The following is a 20384-nucleotide window of genomic DNA, read 5'->3' as shown; positions in this document are numbered from 1 at the left end:
TATCTCCAGCGTGTCCTGGGTCTGCCCCGGGGGCTCGGCATGCCCGCTTTCAATAGATCGGAATATGTTTTAAATAATTGTTTCTGATGTTTTCATGTCTTAGATAAAACAGGATATGGTGTTGTGAGAAAATAGATGGTTTTTTTTCAAAAACTTTGTAAATCCAAGAAAATACCTTCCATCTATTCTCTGAAGCCTTAAAGATTAATCCATGTATTTAATTATTTCCTTTATAAAATAAAGAAATGAACTGTTTTTTAAATATCATTTATGTCTCTGTGCTATTGCCCCTACATTATAACCAATCCAGATATTTTGCGTCATTGAAATATCCTTATAGAACTATGTTATATTTGTTAAAATCTCTGCCACCCTGTTGGCCACATCCCCCAGTTTAAATACGAATAATCCCCTTTTTCTCACTTGCACTTTTCATCACTTGCACTGGCACAACAACACTGGCACGTGTATCACATTCCGTAACACTAAAATTAATTTCAAGGTACGTCACTGTCGGCACGCTTTTATTTTGGAACGTCAAGCCGGATGTGTTCCAGACAGCGTGCAATGCACAAATAAATCCTTACATATGAGGTATGGATATTGATATTAACATAAAACATAAGCAAGGGCGATTTTAATTAACTTAAAAGTTCTCTGTTTAATTTTTGTGTAACTCGAGTGTTTTGGCCGACCGGATGCTTGGACCTAACCCCGCCCACAGCAATCGGTCTACAGAGAAAGATGGCGACGCAGATGGACCACGGTGTTCCGTTAAGCACGGTGAGAGGAGTTTACTTATTTGTTTGGGGAGTTTTGTCCTATTTATTGGTGGACTAAATGTGTGAACAATTGAAACAACAGTAAGAATTTGCGTCTGGGTTCAGTGAGGTTAATTCAGTCCATACAGCACACCCGCTGTGGTCAAAGCTGTATTGGCTGTTGGTACCGAGGTCTGTGGGACTCCCATGTAGTTACCAGTCAGTTTATATTTACAACTGCCAAAGAGTACTGTCATCGTTAACAGCAGTATTGATTACTCAGAAATTAGGTCCGGTTGCGCTGTGAATTCAGGCTAGTGGATAAGTTTCGTTTTCCTGACTCACGGCTGGTTTTACAGCCCACTAACATACTGGTTACAATGGCCTGTCTCGTCTTGTTCCAGGTCGACACAGAGCCAGGACCAGTGTATTCTCTATATCTATATTTGGTAGGAGGTTAAATGGCTTTTGCATAAGATTTAATGCACTTGTATAATGTTTTCCCTCTATTCAAAGGAGCTTGCAAAGAAAAGCGTCTGGACTTCTTTAAGTTGCTTGAAGACGTTTCACCTCTCATCCGAGAAGCTTCTTCAGTTCTAAGGTCAAATGGTGGAGAGCCCCAGATATAAACCTAGTGGGAGTATCCCCCCACAGAGGGACAAAAGGACCCCCTGATGATCCTCTAATCGCCTGAGCCAAGGTGTGAAACTGGGTGTGGGTCCCAATCAGCCAGAGTTTCGGGTGAGTTCATTGTGAAACCTGGCCCCACCTTATCATGCGAATTCCTGAGGTCAGATGGCCCAGGATGTGAGTGGGCGTTAAGGCGTCTGGGAAGGGATCTCAAAACTGGATTATAGATGGCAGAGAGTTGGTGTCGTAAACCACCACCATGCACTGTACAGCATACACCAACTTAACAATGTGGTGTATGCTGTACAGTGCAGCGAGGAATGCTCAGACCTCTACATTGGAGAGACCAAACAGCCACTTCACAAGCGCATGGCACAACACAGAAGAGCCACCTCCACAGGAGTTCATCTGCATCTTAAGGATAAAGGACACTCTTTCGAGGATGCCAATGTTCACATTTTGGACAGAGAGGACAGATGGTTTGAAAGAGGAGTGAAAGAAGCCATCTATGTCCACTGTGAGCGACCATCTTTGAACAGAGGTGGGGGTTTACGACACCAACTCTCTGCCATCTATAATCCAGTTTTGAGATCCCTTCCCAGACGCCTTAACGCCCACTCGCATCCTGGGCCATCTGACCTCAGGAATTCGCATGATAAGGTGGGGCCAGGTTTCACAATGAACTCACCCGAAACTCTGGCTGATTGGGACCCACACCCAGTTTCACACCTTGGCTCAGGCGATTAGAGGATCATCAGGGGGTCCTTTTGTCCCTCTGTGGGGGGTTACTCCCACTAGGTTTATATCTGGGGCTCTCCACCATTTGACCTTAGAACTGAAGAAGCTTCTCGGATGAGAGGTGAAACGTCTTCAAGCAACTTAAAGAAGTCCAGACGCTTTTCTTTGCAAGCTCCTTTGACTACGATGACCTGGATGACTGAGAACCTTCACAGACATTTTCCCTCTATTCACCCTCTTAAAGTCTTCCCCTGTTTGTTTATTACTCTGTAGTAAGTAGGCCTGCCACAAACGATTATTTTGATAGTCGACTAGTCACCGATTATTTTTGCGATTAGTCGACTAATCAGATCATGCATCCATTGGACGTAAAACGTACAGCTTATTGCACCAGCACGCATCTGCTTTTATATCATTAGCTTACAGCTTGAAGTGTTTAAGGTGCTAACTAAAAATATTAAAGTTTATTGAATTTAAATGAAATTTGCAGGTTGTTTCGGTGGACTTTATTAAACTCAGCCGTCTGCTCCTTGCTATATAAAATACAACGGGACACCGGAGTATATTCTCGAGCATCTCACACTTCTGATAATCAGTTGTCTGCTTGACATTTATTCAGCTGTGTGAAAACTTTAACTTTAATCTCAGCTAAACCGATTTACTCCGGAACAAATAAAACACTGAAAAAAGCCAAACAATAACACTTTTAAGTTATCTAAGTGACTTATATATCATGTTTAACCTGAGTAGCGAAAGACGGTGGTGGGTTTGAAAACGATTTGACGGGAGTCCGGTGTTCTCACGGGCTCTAGTGAGGCTTGAACCCTGGCTAGCTATCGAGCTGGTGGGTAACAGACATCTCCGAAAACGTCGGAGCGCTTTTGCAAATATGTGATGTCTTGATAAACTGAGCAGATATTTGAGGTTTACACAGTTACATTCTTGCCTGAACATATGTTAAACATTTATTTTGTGACCCAGAAAGAATAATAAGAGTAATATTAAAACTAACTAGTAGAGCTGGGCCATATTATACCGTTCATGGTAATACCGGTATAATGTTAGGCAACGATAGGAAAATGAAATATCGCGATAGAATGGGAGGAAAACGCGCATGCGCAGTGCCTTTGTTTTCATACGCACATGGCCGATTGTTGAGTGAAACAGATGAACCAGAATTGGTTTGTAAAAATTGTGCAACTTCAGTCATGTGGAACTGGTTTGGTGTTTGTCCGTCAGATACACGACAAAGCACTTTTTTTTTGCAGAACATGCAAGCAGCCGTTGTTATTGTCGTATTTGTCGGACTAAGATGCTCTTAAATCTGGGAGTAATCTGGGTCCTAAACTCTGTATGCTTCTGGTCAAACGAACACTGCAGCATCACTGAGAGTTAAAAACTGTTTAAATTCTTTCATCTTTAATAAAACGATCAGCATTGCTGCTTTACCAGGTGTAACTATGAAGTTTAACTTCCAGGCATCCATGAAAACAAAATTTATTACATTTAACGGAGTTAGAAGTTAGCAGGAAGCTAGCGGAAGTTAGCTCGCTAGTTTTGCTAGTTACCTAAGCATGATATAGCACGTTCTGACGGAGAGATTTCTGAAAAAATTCAAACGTACAGCTCTGCTATCACTTCCAACATAAATGAAGACAGGAAACTAAACAGCAGTGACGTTTGTAGGGTTACTGAAGTTGGGCTAGCTGGTATATAATGATGTGCTACGTGATCGCTAGCGACACAGCTATGTTAGCATAACATAAACAGTGAAGCTGGAGGACGAACACTAACACTTTTCCACTTATAAAAGTTAACGTTAAGGTTCCTGATAGTTAGAGACAAATGCAATCGCATGGCAGGATACTGTAAACGGACCAAACTTCAGTCAGGAGAACAACTGAGATAATCCATCCACAATACGAGGTTAGTCATTAATGTACTGCAACAACATGGGAATAGAGCAGCTGCCAGAGAATTCAACATTAATGAATCAATGGTACAGAAGTGGAGGAAGCAAGAAGAATGAGTTTAATAAAGTTTGATTTATCTGACTGCTTTGTTTCGCTTAATGTGCCTTATAATCCCGTGCACCTTATGGTCCGAAAAATACGTACTGCACACTGCAGTTTAATGTTGCAAAGCACCTCTTTTTAACTTCAGTGGATATTATACATGGTTATGCTCAGGATATGTCAGCCCATTTCTACTGGAAATGCCTTTTGGTTAAACTTTCAGCAAGGAATTTGCATTTGCACTGTTACATTTTTATAAAGCTTTAATGTACATAAAAACCAGCTTCTTGTTTAAGTGAAAATAAATGGAAGGTTGTCTTTTTGCGCTAGTAATGTTGTGGAGTTGTATTTTGTCTCGCATCAATTATATCGTCGGTTATATCGTTATCGCAAATTTTCAAATATATATCGTGATAAATATTTTTGGCCATATCGCCCTGCTCTACTAACTAGCTGCCGCCATTGTTGGAAACTAAATTGGGCTGCGCTATGAATTCTGGGACACAGCTTCTTCTTCAGGGTTTAACGGCAGCTGGCATCCTTGTACATGCAGTGCTGCCATCTTCTGTTTCAGTCCGTTATTACACTCTTAAATCCTACTACTTATTCCTGCGTCTTTTGGGATCTTACAAAGCTTCAAATGACGCGTCGACTATTAAATTAGTTGTCGACGATTTTGATAGTCGACGTAATCGTGACTAGACGACTAATCGTGGCAGCCCTAGTAGTAAGTGTGTCCCTCGTGTTATCACACTTGTGAAAGCAAAACAAGGGATTAAAGTTGTTTAGGTCACCTTTGTTTGACTGCGGAGCTTCTTTGCATATGTCTGTGAAGGTTCTCAGTCATCCAGGTCAGAGTCATTTCAGTCAGAGTGTGTGTCCACACATTCAGACAGAAACTGGTTCATCCCAAAGACAGAACTAAACACAAACTTAACAACGTAGTATAGGCTGTACAGTGTAGGGGGGAATGCTCAGACCTCTACATTGGACAGACCGAACAGTCACTTCATAAAAGCATGGCACAACATAGAAGAGCCACCTAGACAGGACAAGACTTGGCTGTCCTTCTGCATCTAAAGGACAAAGGTCACTCCTTCGAGGACACCAATGTTCACATTTTGGACAGAGAAGACAGATGGTTTGAAAGAGGAGTGAAAGAAGCCATCTATGTCAACTGTGAGCGACCATCTTTGAACAGAGGCAGTGGTTTATGAAACCAACTGTCTGCCATATACATCCAACCTCAAGAAATCACATGATAGGGTGGGGGTAAATTTCACAATGAGCTGATGTGGGCTGATTTTTAGTTAAACCCATTTTCACGCCTTGGCTCATGTGATTAGGTAGATCATTAAGGGGTCCGGTGTCCCTCTTGGGGGGACACTCCCATAGGGCTTAAATCTGGAGCTCTCCAACATTTGACTCTAGAACTGAAGAAGCTTCTCAGATGACAGGTGAAATGTCTTCAAGCAACTTAAAGAAGTCCAGGCGCTTTTCTTTCCAAGCTCCTTAGACAGTTTCTTTGCATAATTTCCACCTACTTGAATTGATTCTGTTTATGACCAAATAAATATCAGCTTTCTAAGTGTTGAACAGTTACGATATAGATCTGTTATACCAGACATTGTCATCTGTAGTCTTGGCTGAAGCTCTGCAGTGGTGGAGAAAAAAATGACAATACCAAGCAATAAGGTAAACAAATGTAACACATTAAAAACAATATGCAAAGATGCACAGTGAACTCATTGCCATGTTCAAGAAACCAGTTTGAGATGATCTGAGCTTTGTGATATGTTACGTTATCCTGCCAGAAGCAGCTATCAGACAATGGGTACACTGTAGTCATGAGGGGATGAACATGGCCAGCAACAGTATTCAGTTATGTTGTAAGGTTTAAACGGTTCTCAGTTGGTAGTTTCCCACACACCATTACACTGTTACCACCACCCTGAACTTTTGATACAAGGCATGTTGTTTTCTGACCTGACCATTACACCAGCAAGCAGAGACTCATTAGAACAAGCAACATTTTTCCATTCTGCTGTTGGGTTAATTTGAGCAAACTGGAGCCTCAGTTTGCATGTTCTTAGCTGAGGGGAGTGCCACCCAGTGTGGTCTTCAGCCCATCTGCTTCAAAGTTCGTGTGGTTAGTAACATATGGCCAGGTGATGCTCTCCTCCAGCTACAGGACTGTTTTAATCTGACAAACTGGTCCATTTTTAAACAGCAGGATCTGGAGACCTTCAATCACTCTGTCCTTTTCTACATTAACTGCCGTGTAGAAAATGTGACAGTGACAAAAACTTAACTGAAAACCTTGGATGACAAGTAAAATCCAGGCTCTGATCAGAACTCGTCACTTAACCTTCGTGCTGAGGGTCATTTCCTTGTGCAACCTGCCAGTGCCAACCAGAGGATGGGTATTAAACAGGCAAAGGAGGCTTATAAGAAGAGGATCGAGGGCTTCCTCACTGATAACAACCCCCAGCCAGGTGTGGAGCGGCATCCCAATCTCTCACCAACTAGAAAGACCAGAGCCCCCAACTGCCGACAGCAGCCTCAAACTCGCAGAGGACCTCAACACCTTCTTTAGAAGGGTGCTCAACCTCTCCCTGACTCATGCCACCATTCCCACCAATCTGAAGGTCTCCACTATCATTCCGATCTCAATGACTACAGACCTGTAGCCCTCACGTCTGTAGTCATGAAGTTTTTGGAGCAGATACGGTCTCAGCACATCAGAGACTGTCTACCACCCTTCCTTCACCCGCACCAGTTTGCTTACAGAGCAAATCCTTCACTCACCTTTTTTTCTCATTCTGATGTTTGGTTTGAACTTCAGCAGGTTGTTTTGACCATGCTGAATTACTGCCATGTGATTAGCTGATTCAGTTTTTGTGTTAATAAGAATTTACACAAACATTTTTATCTGGATTTCCTGTGCTGTTGCTACATGTGGGAAACCCTTCCCCTTACTGTTCTTCCCTATTACAAGTCTGATCTCTTCTGCAAAGATTTGCATGTATTTTCACTAAATTGACCAGTGCAGCGCTGAACTGACCAGGTTTTGGTTTCAAAATTACATCAAACCTTTGTTTTAAACATGGAGCATATTTTCCATGCAGTAAAAATAAATAAAGTCAGTAAAGCCCCTTTGTTGTGGTGGATGTGATATAAAATGCAACTAATTTGTGAAATTGAATTTGTTTCACTTGTAGCTTTCGCCCAAGTTTCTGCACAGCAACTCCACCAGCCACACCTGGCCCTTCAGCGCTATAGCTGAACTGATTGGTGAGTCACTGTGATCTCATTGTATTTCGAGGTTGGTTTCTATTTCACTTCCAATTCTGAGAACAACAGCTGTAACGACACAGACAGATGATTATATAACAAAGTCAAATATTTACTTGATTGAACTGTATGTCTTGTTTCATGTTAAAAAAAAATACAATAAATAACAATAATATGTAATATAATAGTGAAGATATATATATATATAGTGAAGATATATATATATAGTGAAGATATATATATATATATATATATATATATATATCTTCACTATATTTCTGCACGAATCTAACTTTATGAGTCTGTTTAATATGTACACTGTATGTAGCAGAAACATAGGTCCTCTGTTAAAAAAAGTAGTCTCTCCCTGCTGCTCATCTACACTGTAATTCTGGCGTTCATATTTGGATTTTAAATGCTCCCTAAAACTGTTTTTGACAGACAATGCCTACGACCCAGACGTCAGTGCCAAACAGTTCTGGATTGATAAAACTGTGGTCAAAGGAGAAGAATGCCTCAGCTTCATGGATAATGGAAATGGGCTGGACAATAAAACAATGCATAAGATGCTCAGGTACAGATGCAACTACGGTGTCATTTTTTGAAACTTGTGGAAAGTCAGATTTCAGAAGATTGAAATCTTTGTAAAACCTTGAGATTTTGACATAAATTCATGGAGTGTGTGGTTTGCAGAATTTTATGGTGTCATTGTGCCATCATTGGGTGTCGTATTGAAGAAATTAAAAGTGTATTGTACAGCTCTCACCATGCCTTTTCATATCATGTGTTACTCGATATGGTCTCTTGTAGTGACGCGCGAATCATGAACGAATCGTTCAATACTCGAGAATCACTTTACTGACTCATGAATCATGATTCACAAGCTCAACTGACTCACTGACTCATCCCTGTTGCTGTTAGCAGCAATGTATCTAGCTTATAATTAAAATTGTGGAGAAAAACACAACATCCAGTATCTTAACAAAAAAAAATTCTGCTCTGAACTGGAAGGAAAAACCCTGAGTAGAAGCTCACATCAAGAAAATAGCTCCTCGGTTCACAGTAGCTTCGCTCTGCTAACATGCTAACAGCACATTTGAGCTGCTCACCCCCTCCCTCCTGTGCTGAATCATAGAGCGAACGAATCACTCACTCACTCACCTACCTCCTCCCTCCTGGCTCACAGCTTCTTCTTCTTCTTGGTTGGCAACCAATGTTAAGGCGCATTACAAATTTGGTGCTAACAATGAAGGTTAAGGTCAAATGCTTAGCCAACCAAGGTGCTCATGTCTTCCGAGGCCTAGTATGTTGTTGTGAAGATTGAAGCCATGATAAATTGTGCGTAAGATAGCATTTGAACTGATTTCCACATTTGGTGTGACCTTGACCTTGATCATGACCATATTAAATTAAATCAAAAATTAAATCACCTAGAGATGCTTTTGGTACCTGCCATCAGACAAAAGTTAAACATGATATCTTGAAAACTGTGGATGCTAGACTGCTAACAGACAGTCAGACAAATGGAACTGATTGCATACTGCTTCCCTTCAGAGGGAGAATTATGGTTTGCAAAACTGGTAAAAAAAAATTTGCATTTTCTCTCCTTCAGCTTCGGATACAGTGACAAGATGCCCCTGAACGGTAAAGATCCAATTGGAATCTATGGCAATGGCTTCAAGTCTGGCTCCATGCGTCTTGGCAAAGATGCTATTGTCTTCTCCAAGTCGAAGAGGAGCTTATGCGTGGGGATGCTCTCCCAGACTTACCTGGAAAAGATTGGTGCAGATCAAATAATTGTACCTATTGTTTCCTTTGAAGAGAGCGACTCCAAGAACTATATCCTTTATCTAATGAAATATTATACATCAACTATGTATTCATTACTCCAGGATCAAATTAAGTCAGCTGAAAAAGAACAGGAGCAATCCAGAGATCTCAGAGAGAAAAAAGGGAGAAAAAAGAGATTCCTTTAAAAAAAAACATAAATAAATCAAAATTAGAGACTAGATAAAAGGTGTGATAACAAAGTCCTGCAACTTTGCTAAAACAAAAATTTTATAACTCTGATTTCATCTTTTCTTACACCTCTGAAGTGCTTCCAGTCTTGCTGTTGTATTTATTTTATTTAGATCTGTGGTTGTCCTGTTCTACTGGTTTACAAGTGAGGTCTGTAGAAAAGCAAAGACTTGACCAGGACTATTGTTGTTGGAGTTTTTATCTCCATGTTTAAAGGGTTGTGCACTGTGAATTGTTCCCAAGAGTCAGACTATTAAAGCAGAGGTCCGGTAGTGTCTGATAGAAAAGAATTCAGGAGAAATAATCAGAACTGTGATGCCTGGCACCGTGCACCAGCACTTTATGCATAATTCAGTAGCTTGTAGAAACACGTGTCTTGATGCACGCTCAGTCATCCAGGTAAGTAGATCCCAAAAGGTTGATTCTGTTCTGGACGTAGCGTTTTCAGAGGGAGAAATGTGTTGCAGAAACATCTTTAGCAGCAATAACACAAAGTAATTGTTTTCTGTATAGTTCTGATACTGTGTGAAGTTACCTGAAATCTTCAGACGGGCCAAATCTTCTGCTTTTTTAGAAGTGTTCAAACATGTCAATCATCATTTAATCAAATTCATTCGATTAGCAGCACCTCATCATGAACAAACCTTCTTCTTCACATGATTGTATGAGTGGAGTCGGGCTAAATGTTATCAAGTAGGATTTGATTTATTTGAAGAATGGAGTAGGAGAAAATCTGAACTGAGCTACAAACCTAGCATGTGAGATGTGCTAGGTTTGTAGCTGTAAATGTCATTGAGAAGGGTATTTTTTTGTCATCTTTTGTCATAAGTCATACTTCCCTTTTTCCTTTGTTTTCCGTCCTTAACTTCTCCTTTACTCTGTGTAAGAGAGGACCAGAAATCCAGTCTACAGGCCATTCTGCAGTATTCCCCTTTCAGCACACAAGAAGAGCTACTCTCAGAGATTCATGCAATTAGTTTGCCGGGATCCACGTCGAAAACTGGCACACGGATCATCATCTGGAACCTCCGCAGGTCTGTCTGTGGTCCACACAGGAATAAAGGGTCATATGTGATTTCAGAGGCTATGCTGTTGCAATTAAAGCCTGCTAGTTAAAGCCTCTCATTACTGGATCAATAAGATAAAACAAATGAACAGATTATCATCATTCCTACAAGAATCAAATCACCATCTTTCTTGTTTGCCTGATAAAAAGATGATAGTTTACAGATCTGGAAGCTTTCTTTGCACGACAAAGAGGGCAAATTAACTGGATGTCAACTGCACACCATTTGTTGAAATGCACTCCATACCATTACATTTACCTCAAGGATGATGCATCCATGATTTCCAAAAAGAAAATTCTTCTGATTTTCATACCAATAGTAGTTCAAAACATGCACGCCCTAATGACTCAGTTAATTGGTTTTTCTCTATACCTAAACTGTTAACCACTTATTCACGCTGCTTTTTAGAGCGAGGTAAATGCCTTCCCAACTCAGTATTTAGTCTTTTGCAATCCTTCCTTTCAATTTGTTTCACATTTTCCAGAGGGTTCTAACTTTTTGTAAACATAGTTCTAAGAAATATTGCATGACAAAGTCCTCCCTCTCTGCACTTATATTCTAACTGTCTTTTGCACTAATAACCAATAACATAAACTGTGTCTTGTTTTGTTTTTTTGTCAGGACATCTACTGGAACAACAGAGTTTGATTTTGAGAAGGATCGGTACGACATCCGAATTCCATCTGAGGTTTACAGTGCAGAGAATGACACTAATCAGCGTCCAGACAAGATCACGTCACACATCCCTGAGAGCATGTACTCGCTTCGGGTAAGCAGCATAAATGCGCATGCCCTGAAATAAACCATTAGCACTTGGTGCTAAAAGAGAAAGCCTCTTTGTCCTCAACATAATTACAACTTCTGGTTAGATCCACAGGTTCAGCTTTTTTTTGACAGTGACACAATTTTTGTAAGTTTACCTCTGTGCACCTACACAGTAAAATTAAACAGCAGAGGGATTTGTGGGATTAAACAAAAGCTTTGCATTAACTGTTAAAGAATTGCAGCCATTTGTATACAGTCCCCCATCTGAGTCCCCAGGCTCAGATTAATATATTTTTGAAGCAGAGAGTATAGCCTTGCATACTTCCACAGTTCATCCTGGTACTTCTATCAGCAGTCACTTCACCAGTAAACAGTAGTGGCTCGTTTTCACTGGCAGCCATACATGCCCATGACATAACTCCACCATGTTTCAGAGAGGATGGGTTATGCTTCAGGCAGGGTTCGTACAGGTGAAAATACTTGAATATAGTCTTTTCAAGGTTTGAAAAGCGCTTGAATTTCAGATGTGATGCTTAAACGTGCTTGAAACTGTATTTCATTCACCACAAATAACTATCTGACCGAATAGTTTTCTTATCAGATAGAGAAATAAAATAAGTGTTTGATGGAAAATGACACTGAGTCACATGACAGGTGAGTCCTAGTAAATCATTTTTGAGTATGTGTAAATAAAATATGCTAATTTTGGAAACTTTTATTATTATTTTGCCAGCTATCAACCTTGCTGAAGAAATGACTGAAATGCACTGCGCTTTACTTAGTTCCTATGGACCCCAAAGCGCTTCACACTACATTCAGTCATTCACACACTGGTGCTGGCAAGCTACATTGTAGCCACAGCCGCCCTGGGGCACACTGACAGAGGCGAGGCTGCCGGACACTGGTGCCACCAGGCCCTCTGACCACCACCAGTAGGTAACGGGTGAAGTGTCTTGCCCAATGACACAAGACTGTCAGAGCCGGGGCTCGAACCAGCAACCTTCCGATTACAAGGCGAACTGCCAACTCCTGAGCCACGATCGCCCCAGTAGTTAGTTATGGCATAGTGATTTATGAAATATGCTGTAAAATTGGCTAACATTACTTAGCAGTAGCAGTAATGTGAGTTACTTCACTCAAGTGAAAGCTTTAAGCGTTAGTCTGATACCTAACTTTTACTAAATAATGGTAAAAAGAGTGACTGATCCTCATGGGCACAAAGAATAGCCACTTTTTTATGCTACCGAAGTCCCGGGCCTTTCATTAAAAATCTGTTTATTGTGAGCACCTACACATTAAACAACTTAAAAATTATAATTGGCTTCAAGCTCACATTGAGGCCTGTGTGGCACTGAGACAAATTTGAGTGTTTTAATATAATAATGTTTCATGAATGTTAGGCTGCCTGTTTATGAACAATACGTTATAATTCTACATAATTATATCACAGATGATAGGTAGATGCTTGTGCATTCTTAAAGTATTATATGTTGAATTGAACTGAGTATGTCATCTGTTCAAAGCCTCTCCCAGTCAGTGCTGTTCTCCATGCCTGTTTTACTGTACATGATGTTATTGGCACAAACACTTTAAAGGTGATTATAAAAGATAAAAAGATTTTTTAAAAATCTATGAATGCATGGATCCCTCTCTCTCTCTCTCTCTCATATATATATATATATATATATATATATATATATATATATATATATATATATATATATATGGAAAACACTTTATAAGCTGAAAAATTACAGGCAGATATTGCATTAAGGAGGTCTGTAAAATAGTCACTCTTAATCATGGTTTTTAGAGATTTCCCCCAATTTATGAGCTCCACCCTGTTTTCTTTTTCACGATTCTTCTGATTGTATAAGTAAAATGACATCTGTGGGTGGGTGTAGGCATTTTCCAGCATTCTGTACCTGAAGCCTCGAATGCAGATCATAGTTCGGGGTCAAAAGGTGAAATCTCAGCTCATCGCCAAGAGCCTGGCCTGGATCAGAAAGGATCACTATAAGCCTACTTTCCTAGTACCGGTATCCTTTTTACACAGCTTTTCTACAACTGTATAATTTTGGTGATATGTTTATTCTGCTGTTTTTTTGCGTTTTCCTTAAATTGTATGCTAGACCCAAAGAATTCCTATTACTTTTGGGTATAACACCAAAAGCAAAGACCAGTGTGGCATAATGATGTATCACAAGAACCGGCTCATTAAAGCTTACGAACGTGTCGGCTGTCAGCTTAAGGTCAGTTTCTGCTGTTTAAGTGAGTTTTTCTTTAATCACGTGTTTTAACATGTAGAATGATGTAGATGTTATCATTTGCTAAAATGTTGCTTCCTACAGGCCAACAACAACGGTGTTGGAGTCATTGGGGTCATAGAATGTAACTTTTTGGATCCCACTCACAACAAACAGAGTTTTATGGAGAATGACAAGTACAGGTAATAGCATTCCTGATTACATTTATCACCTCGAAGGCTCGATTGAGGTCATAATGAGGTTTGGGTGGGTGAGGCACAGTCTGATGTCTGTCTGATGCAAACTTTCTTGGCACAGGAAAACCATGAATAATTTGGGGATTAAATTGGAGGAGTACTGGAAAGAGATACGCTACAGAAAGACGAAAGAAAATCCAAATAGCACCATACTACCAGAAGATATCAAGTTAGTACACTTCGCAGCGACTGGCATCAGGTTTTCATTCATTCAAATTTGTGTTTGCATATGTGTTTAACCATGCCGGTTTGTCTTTAGGAAGCGACCAGATCAAAACTGGGCGCAGTGTGATAGCTGTCTGCAGTGGCGTAAACTTCCTGATGGCATTGACATCAACAAGCTGCCAGAGAAATGGTTCTGCCAAATGAACCCTGATCCTCAGTTCAGGTAATTGGATTTTTGGCAGTTTACCATGATTCTGTTCCAGAAAGCAGGTTCAACAATCTCTGAGTCCATTACCAAAACTAACCATCGGTTTTGATTCCAACAAGGCCTGATCAGAGTTATTTCCATCAACTCTGAGTGTGTTTACTCAGAGTTAAACATATAAGTGAATAGTAGAAATAAAGCCTTCATCAATGGTGCTTTGATACCAGTATGGCCACGGCAAATACCATGGCAAAGGGCAAATAAAAAGTCGACCCCCATTTTATTCCAGTGTTTGAGGAACCTAAATTTGCTGGTAATTATTACATGGTTATGTCACTACCTCCTTATATGGTGACACTGGTTTTTCTGAATGGACAAACACACACAGATGAATCAGGAAAGAAAATCTTTATCTACTTATGGGAGGGGGACTAGCACTGGTTACCAGTCTTTTCACTTCAGTTCTCAATTGCACTTACAGGAGCTGCCAGGTAGCCGAGGAAAAAGAAGACTCTGATGATGATCAGCCTTCGTATCGCAAGACCTACAAACAGCAGTGAGTCACAGTGACAGAAGTTTAAATTAATATTTATACAGAAATCTAAACGAAAATCTTAACTGATCATAAAAGAGGTGACCTGTGTGATTTATTTGTTACAGGGAGAGAGAGGAAAAGAAACAGGAAAAGGAAAGACAGATGGTAAGGATGCGTCATTTTCTGTAAATCGTTTTTCTTTTTTTTCTGCTGCAAGGGCACCTGCAGTGCCTTACTATGACTTTGAGGGATTTTGTCATTTTAATTATTTGTGATCCTGTGCGCATTTGTGGAGTATTGAACCCATGAAGAACAGTTGCCTCTGTCTAAACTTGCCAAACAAAATGAGGCTCTCGGAGAGCGGCAGGGAGACCTGGAACGGCGGCTGCATCAAACAGTGTTTCCCATTTATCACTTTGGAGGCCAGCAGCAATGTGCTATTGATAGAATCATCATATTAGACTAAACAAATCTAAACTTAGCACAAACTCTAATTATATATTTGTTTGGTCTATCATTATTACTATTATTATTATTAGTAGTAGTAGTATCATATTATTGTTGTTATTATTATTATTATTATTATTATCTAGGCCAGTGTTATAGGGCAGCTTCAAGCTGGTGTTCTGCAAAAAACTAAACCTAGCACCTCTTCCAAATTGAGGGCCGGTTTCCATATAATGGGGGATTTCACAGGTAAGCCACGAAGTAGGCATCCCAAGAAGATAACACCACAAGAACTCCACTTTTCCTCAGGAACTCTAGACAGGCTTCTACAGATTTAAAGTCACGGTTTGCAAGCTGATATGGCCGACAGCTTTCTACCCAGGCAGAGTGCACATAGCCAATCTCCAGTCTCACTGGGCTGCCAACAAGCCTGCCAAGAAGACTGTGGTTCACCATCAGGCCTTTTTGTGCCCATGTGCACTGGAACTTGAACATGTGAAAGTGTGGAGAAGATGCAGAGAACGATATGTTGATTGCAGCACTGATTGGGTAAGAACTTTTGGAGGTGGAGGCAGTGTGGTAGTATGAGGCGGCATCTCCCTCACTGGAAAAAATGGCTCATCAGTGCAGAGAGATGACGAGATAAAACCAGTAGCAATCCCATATCTCCGCAGTCTCGCACCGAACCATTCCTGACCTCAAACCGACTGAACAGTTGTGGGATCAACTTGGGCTTAAATGGTACCATTTAAGGGAACGGTGTAAGATTTATTGCCAAGAAAAATTGTTACAACAAAAAAATAATCAGCCAAATACAAGATTCTTTACTTTTTGTGCTAAATTTAGATTCAGTTTAGTCTAATATGATGATTAATGTTCAGTCTTTTTTTTATTGACAGATTGTCCACCAATCCCCTTCCACTCCCACTACTTTGAGGAGCTGTTCATTACAAGAGGGCGCTACAAGGCCTGAATCCTCACCGCTGACGTCTTCCACCATTTCTTCAGCTGGTGAGAAATTTTTCTCTTTGAGTGTGAGTGGGGAAAAACACTTTGAGAAATTAAAATGTATTTGTATTCTTTCTCTTTAGCCTACAGCCCTTCTCGTAATGATGGTTTTCCAGTTATTACTAGTGTATGCTCATTGTCAGCAGGCGCATTGTCAGCAGGCGCATTGTCAACCCTGAGGTATGGTTTTGTGTTGTTTGGCAGCTTAAATATGTGTTTTGGGACAGTAACATTGGGCGTTAACTCTGTTTTTTGTGCTCTGCAGAGTAAAAAGGAAACTGCCTGTTACTCCACAGAACACACCAAAAAGATCTCGGATAAATGGCTTCCACAGGAGCACCTCGGAAACAGCCCCATCAGTAGATGTGACCCCACTGAGCTCTCCTTCTGTGAATGTCGATAGTAATACTGATGATACCGACGATGAAATTGTCATCTTGGAGACTGCTAGCACCCCCAAGCCAAAACAGAACCTCTACGATTTAAATAAAGTGAAGAAAGAGGAAGAGCAAAGTGACAATAATGTCAGCATGCTGTTGGAGTGTAGCGATGATGCTGCTGTGGATGTCCCCTCAGACACGAATGCTGCAGGAGCAAGCTCTGCAGGGTCTGCAGCTGTGGAAACCAGTTCCTCCCCAGCGCCCCTTCCACAGCTGTCAAGCGCCACTACCCAGACAGAAGCACCTATTGTGAAGCAAGAAGGCGAGGACCAAAAGCAAGATGATATTAATAAGGGTGGTAAAGAACAGACCTCAAATATGGATAACTGCAACGTTCAGCAAAGAAAATTTAAGCAGGAGAGCAGTGGAGACAGTCAGAGTGAACATCAGGGACAGAAGACCTTGCAGAATGGTGTGAACCATGATCTAGAAAGGGAAGGAAGTCCTAGACCTTCCTGTTCAAATATCGGTGACAACGAATATAGTCCACTTACCTACCCCAATATCTCTGAGGTACAGCAACAACAAGACCAGCTGCTTGAGCTCATGCAGGAGACCGCTCAGGAGAGAGACTCTTTAAAAGAACAGGTCCAGAAACTTACCTCACAAGTGAAAGACCTGGAGAAAAAACTGAAGGAGATGGCACCGGTCAGCGTAAAGAAGGAGTGTTGTCACCAAGCCAGCCAGACAGAAGAAACAGGATGGCAGACGGACTACAAAAGTCTGTTCGAGAAGGCCAAACAGAAAGTCAGTGAACTGATTAAAGAGAAGGAGGCTTTAATAGCAGCATCTGATACCAAGGCCAATCTGAGTGCTGACAAAAATGTGGAAAACGATGATGAGATCGCACTGCAAGTTGACGCTCTAGTCCGGAAACTGGATCAAAGAACGAAGGAGACAGAAGAGCTGCGCTCACGGGTCAGTGACACTGTGTAGGGCTGTCTTTGTTTAAAGAAAATAGTAAAAGTGATGACAAAAAGCTTTTCTCACATTCAGTTGAAATAATTTGAGTCTTAAACGCACTGAACTAAACAAGCTTTTTGCCTCTGCCTAGCTTATGCTTCTGGTAGCGCTGACGTAGGAACGTGCATGTCACTCCGTCTGTAAACACAAAGTTGGAAATGGTCATGTCAAATTTGACCTGTATAGAGGTCAAATAGATTGATCTGAAGGTCATTATAACATACCATAATAGACCCATTTCTGTAATATACTTACATATCTATACTATTGCTAATATATATTGTAATATATCTATATCACTAAAGCACTTCTGGATGGATGCAAACTGCATTTCGTTGCCCTGTACCTGTGCATGTGCAATGACAATAAAGTTTAATTCTAATTCTAATTCTAAATGATGGTATACAGAGCTGTTACAACTATGATTCTTACTGCTAATATTTGTATTGGCAACATGCTGTTTAGGGAACAGTATGTAAAAGTAAATACTCCTCAGCGCTGCCCTGGGGGAGGTTTGCACTTACTGAGTGCTTCTTGTTAATCCTTATATTTATTTATCTATTTATTTATTTAATATCTGGCAGCAGCTGGCCGATGTTGTCATGTGTTCTGATAAAAGCACATGCTATGAGGTATACCTTACATCTACTTGTCAATCCAACTGTATAAGGGAAAATATCCCAAATTGCCCACTGTTATGCACTTTTTAAATATATTTCTCCTTTCGTTTGATTGATATTGACCTTCGTACCTACCCTCTCCCTCTGCACCACCAGCTGGACCTTGTGGAGGAGCACAAGGCAAACCTGGCAGCCCAGTGTGAAGAGCTCCAGTTAAGCTTAGAGCACCAAAGGGAAAAAGCACAAAGTCTTCCAACAACCAGTGAATCTTCAATTCAGACACATCCAGAGGAGGAAGGAGGGGCAGCTGTTTCTGGCACACATTCAAACTCAGATGCATCCAGAAGGTTGGACTGCTGGGAGATCACTCCTCGTGGTTTTGATGTAGCCCTCTTTGATAAAGCAATTTATGAAAGCAGCCTCACTGTTTTTCTCCTTTCTGTTTCCCCTTAGTTTGGTAGAGCTTCGGCAGAACGTCGGGCGCCTTCTTCTCTCCCACGTGCCTGCGCTGGACCTGGCACAAGTGAATTTCGAGTGTAATGTAATTGATGAGATCCTAGACCAGTTTCTCACTAATAACAATTCTGACACAACAAATGATTAAACAAAAGTCGTCACATCCTGGATTTAACTAGCGCTCCGCCTGTAAATGTTTCATAAGGAGACCCGTGAGTGGGATATTAACTTAATTTAAGGTATGTTACAGATGCTTACGGATTTTTATTTTTAGGTTACTTTAACTAGCTTTTTGGGGTTTTTATGAAACAGAAACGAACAGCTGTAGATATTAATTGCTCCCAAGTTTCTCAAGAAAATCAAGGAAGTAGCAGTTTGTCAGTAGTCTTGCCAGCTATTAATACTTTTGTGTTTGATTTTTCTCTTGTTTTTGTTTTAAATAATAGGTTGCACATTTTGTATTATCATGTCTTACCAAATATATTTTTATATTGCCTATTTATATTTGTTGATTACTGCTCTGCGGCGAGGTGTGGTTTGTGGCTTAGCTGCAGGGGAGGGGTGGCCGGCACAGCTCAGGTCCATTACGGTAACCATGACTTCCCTATTTAAGTAACTGTCCGGTCCCAAAAGAGGGGTGGGAGGTTTGGAGAGGAGAGGAAAGCGCACAGCCATACAGGTGTATATATGTGTGTGTGTGGCTGTGTAGGAGCAAAATAAAAATGAGTTTGTCAAAACAACCTGCAAAGGCATCAGGTCCTTATGTCATAAGCTCTATAAGACTTTGGTAGTCTTCTCAAAATCACAACACAAGTCTGCCACAGAAGTTTGTCATCGCTGCAAGCGGTTTCATTATAATAATGAGGTGTGTGATGTGGGGCACAAGGAGCAAGGTCTTCAGTTTTGGTTGATTGTTTCAAACTCAAATGTTTTGGCAGCGTAGGTGGCAATTAAGGCATTAACCTTAGGCACCCTGGTTTTACATTTCACTTTTGGGCAATAATTCAAGTTTCACTTTGGTAAAGAGCTCAGTCTGACCAGTGGCCGCAGCATGAACTTCCAGGTCTGAATATACTGATGAATTAAACTGGATCATTTTGTTTTAAAAACATCTGTTTTGTATTTCAAAATATTTTTTGAAGCGACTCTCAGGTGATGAAATAACCAGCGTGGGAGTCGCATTTCCATTTTCCACGACATTTTACAGAAAAAAAAGAAAAGCATCAACCACACGGTTTTACATGTTGTACTTTAACCTGCATATCACAGGCTTGGAAACAATGGGGTTTTTTTCTAAAATGTCCTCGATTTTCAACTTTAATCCTCGGGATTTAACTAAAATCCTCATTGCAAAACTGTTAGCGGTTTTATTTTCTTTAAGTTAACTTGACTTAAATGTTTCACAGTTGCAGTGCACTGCTGCTAACTCTGATATTTAAAAATTAAATATTCTGTCAATAACAACCACAGTAATAAAAGTTTGTTCTACCTATTTTTTAATAAATAATTTTAAATAATGGTCTAATTGCTGTTTTTGACATTGTCATCGGGATTTTTACTATGATAATTAATGATGTGAAAATCTGATATCATTACTGCCCTTTTTCTTTGAACATTGTCTGTTTTTCTAGTACTTGTATCTCACTATTTACAAATTAATTTTTATTAAGCCACTGTTACGGATTCAAATATTGGGGATGGATACAAGAGGAAAAACCAAAATAACAACACTGGTCCGGCCGGGTTGAGTCAA

At 40.5% G+C, this 20384-nt stretch overlaps 1 protein-coding gene across 1 annotated transcript; it reads left to right on the top strand.

Annotated features, from left to right (window-relative positions):
* The first annotated feature begins 727 nt into the window (after positions 1–727).
* On the top strand, positions 728–20150 carry morc3a (MORC family CW-type zinc finger 3a). Its single transcript, XM_085384544.1, has 18 exons — positions 728–783; positions 7366–7438; positions 7880–8012; positions 9051–9277; positions 10335–10491; positions 11146–11293; positions 13194–13328; positions 13422–13541; positions 13641–13738; positions 13854–13961; positions 14052–14180; positions 14644–14718; positions 14823–14862; positions 16044–16155; positions 16236–16332; positions 16418–17510; positions 18332–18522; positions 18629–20150. The coding sequence occupies exons 1-18, from the start codon at positions 745–747 to the stop codon at positions 18777–18779; spliced, it is 3126 nt and encodes a 1041-aa protein (XP_085240670.1). The 5' UTR covers positions 728–744; the 3' UTR covers positions 18780–20150.
* Positions 20151–20384: the final 234 nt, after the last annotated feature.

Source organism: Rhamphochromis longiceps, linkage group LG16, assembly GCF_057381845.1.
Source record: "Rhamphochromis longiceps isolate RC_006_pf linkage group LG16, R_longiceps_female_GT1.1, whole genome shotgun sequence".
NCBI lineage: Eukaryota > Metazoa > Chordata > Actinopteri > Cichliformes > Cichlidae > Rhamphochromis > Rhamphochromis longiceps.
This window is presented reverse-complemented; position numbering and strand designations above follow the sequence as displayed.

Excerpts from the sequence above, each read along its gene's own strand:
- morc3a (XM_085384544.1), top strand. The coding sequence starts at position 745 with ATGGCGACGCAGATGGACCACGGTGTTCCGTTAAGCACG. Across the intron at positions 14,863-16,043 it reads AGGAAAAGGAAAGACAGATG|ATTGTCCACCAATCCCCTTC; the intron begins GTAAGGATGCGT and ends TTTTATTGACAG. Across the intron at positions 16,333-16,417 it reads GGCGCATTGTCAACCCTGAG|AGTAAAAAGGAAACTGCCTG; the intron begins GTATGGTTTTGT and ends TGTGCTCTGCAG.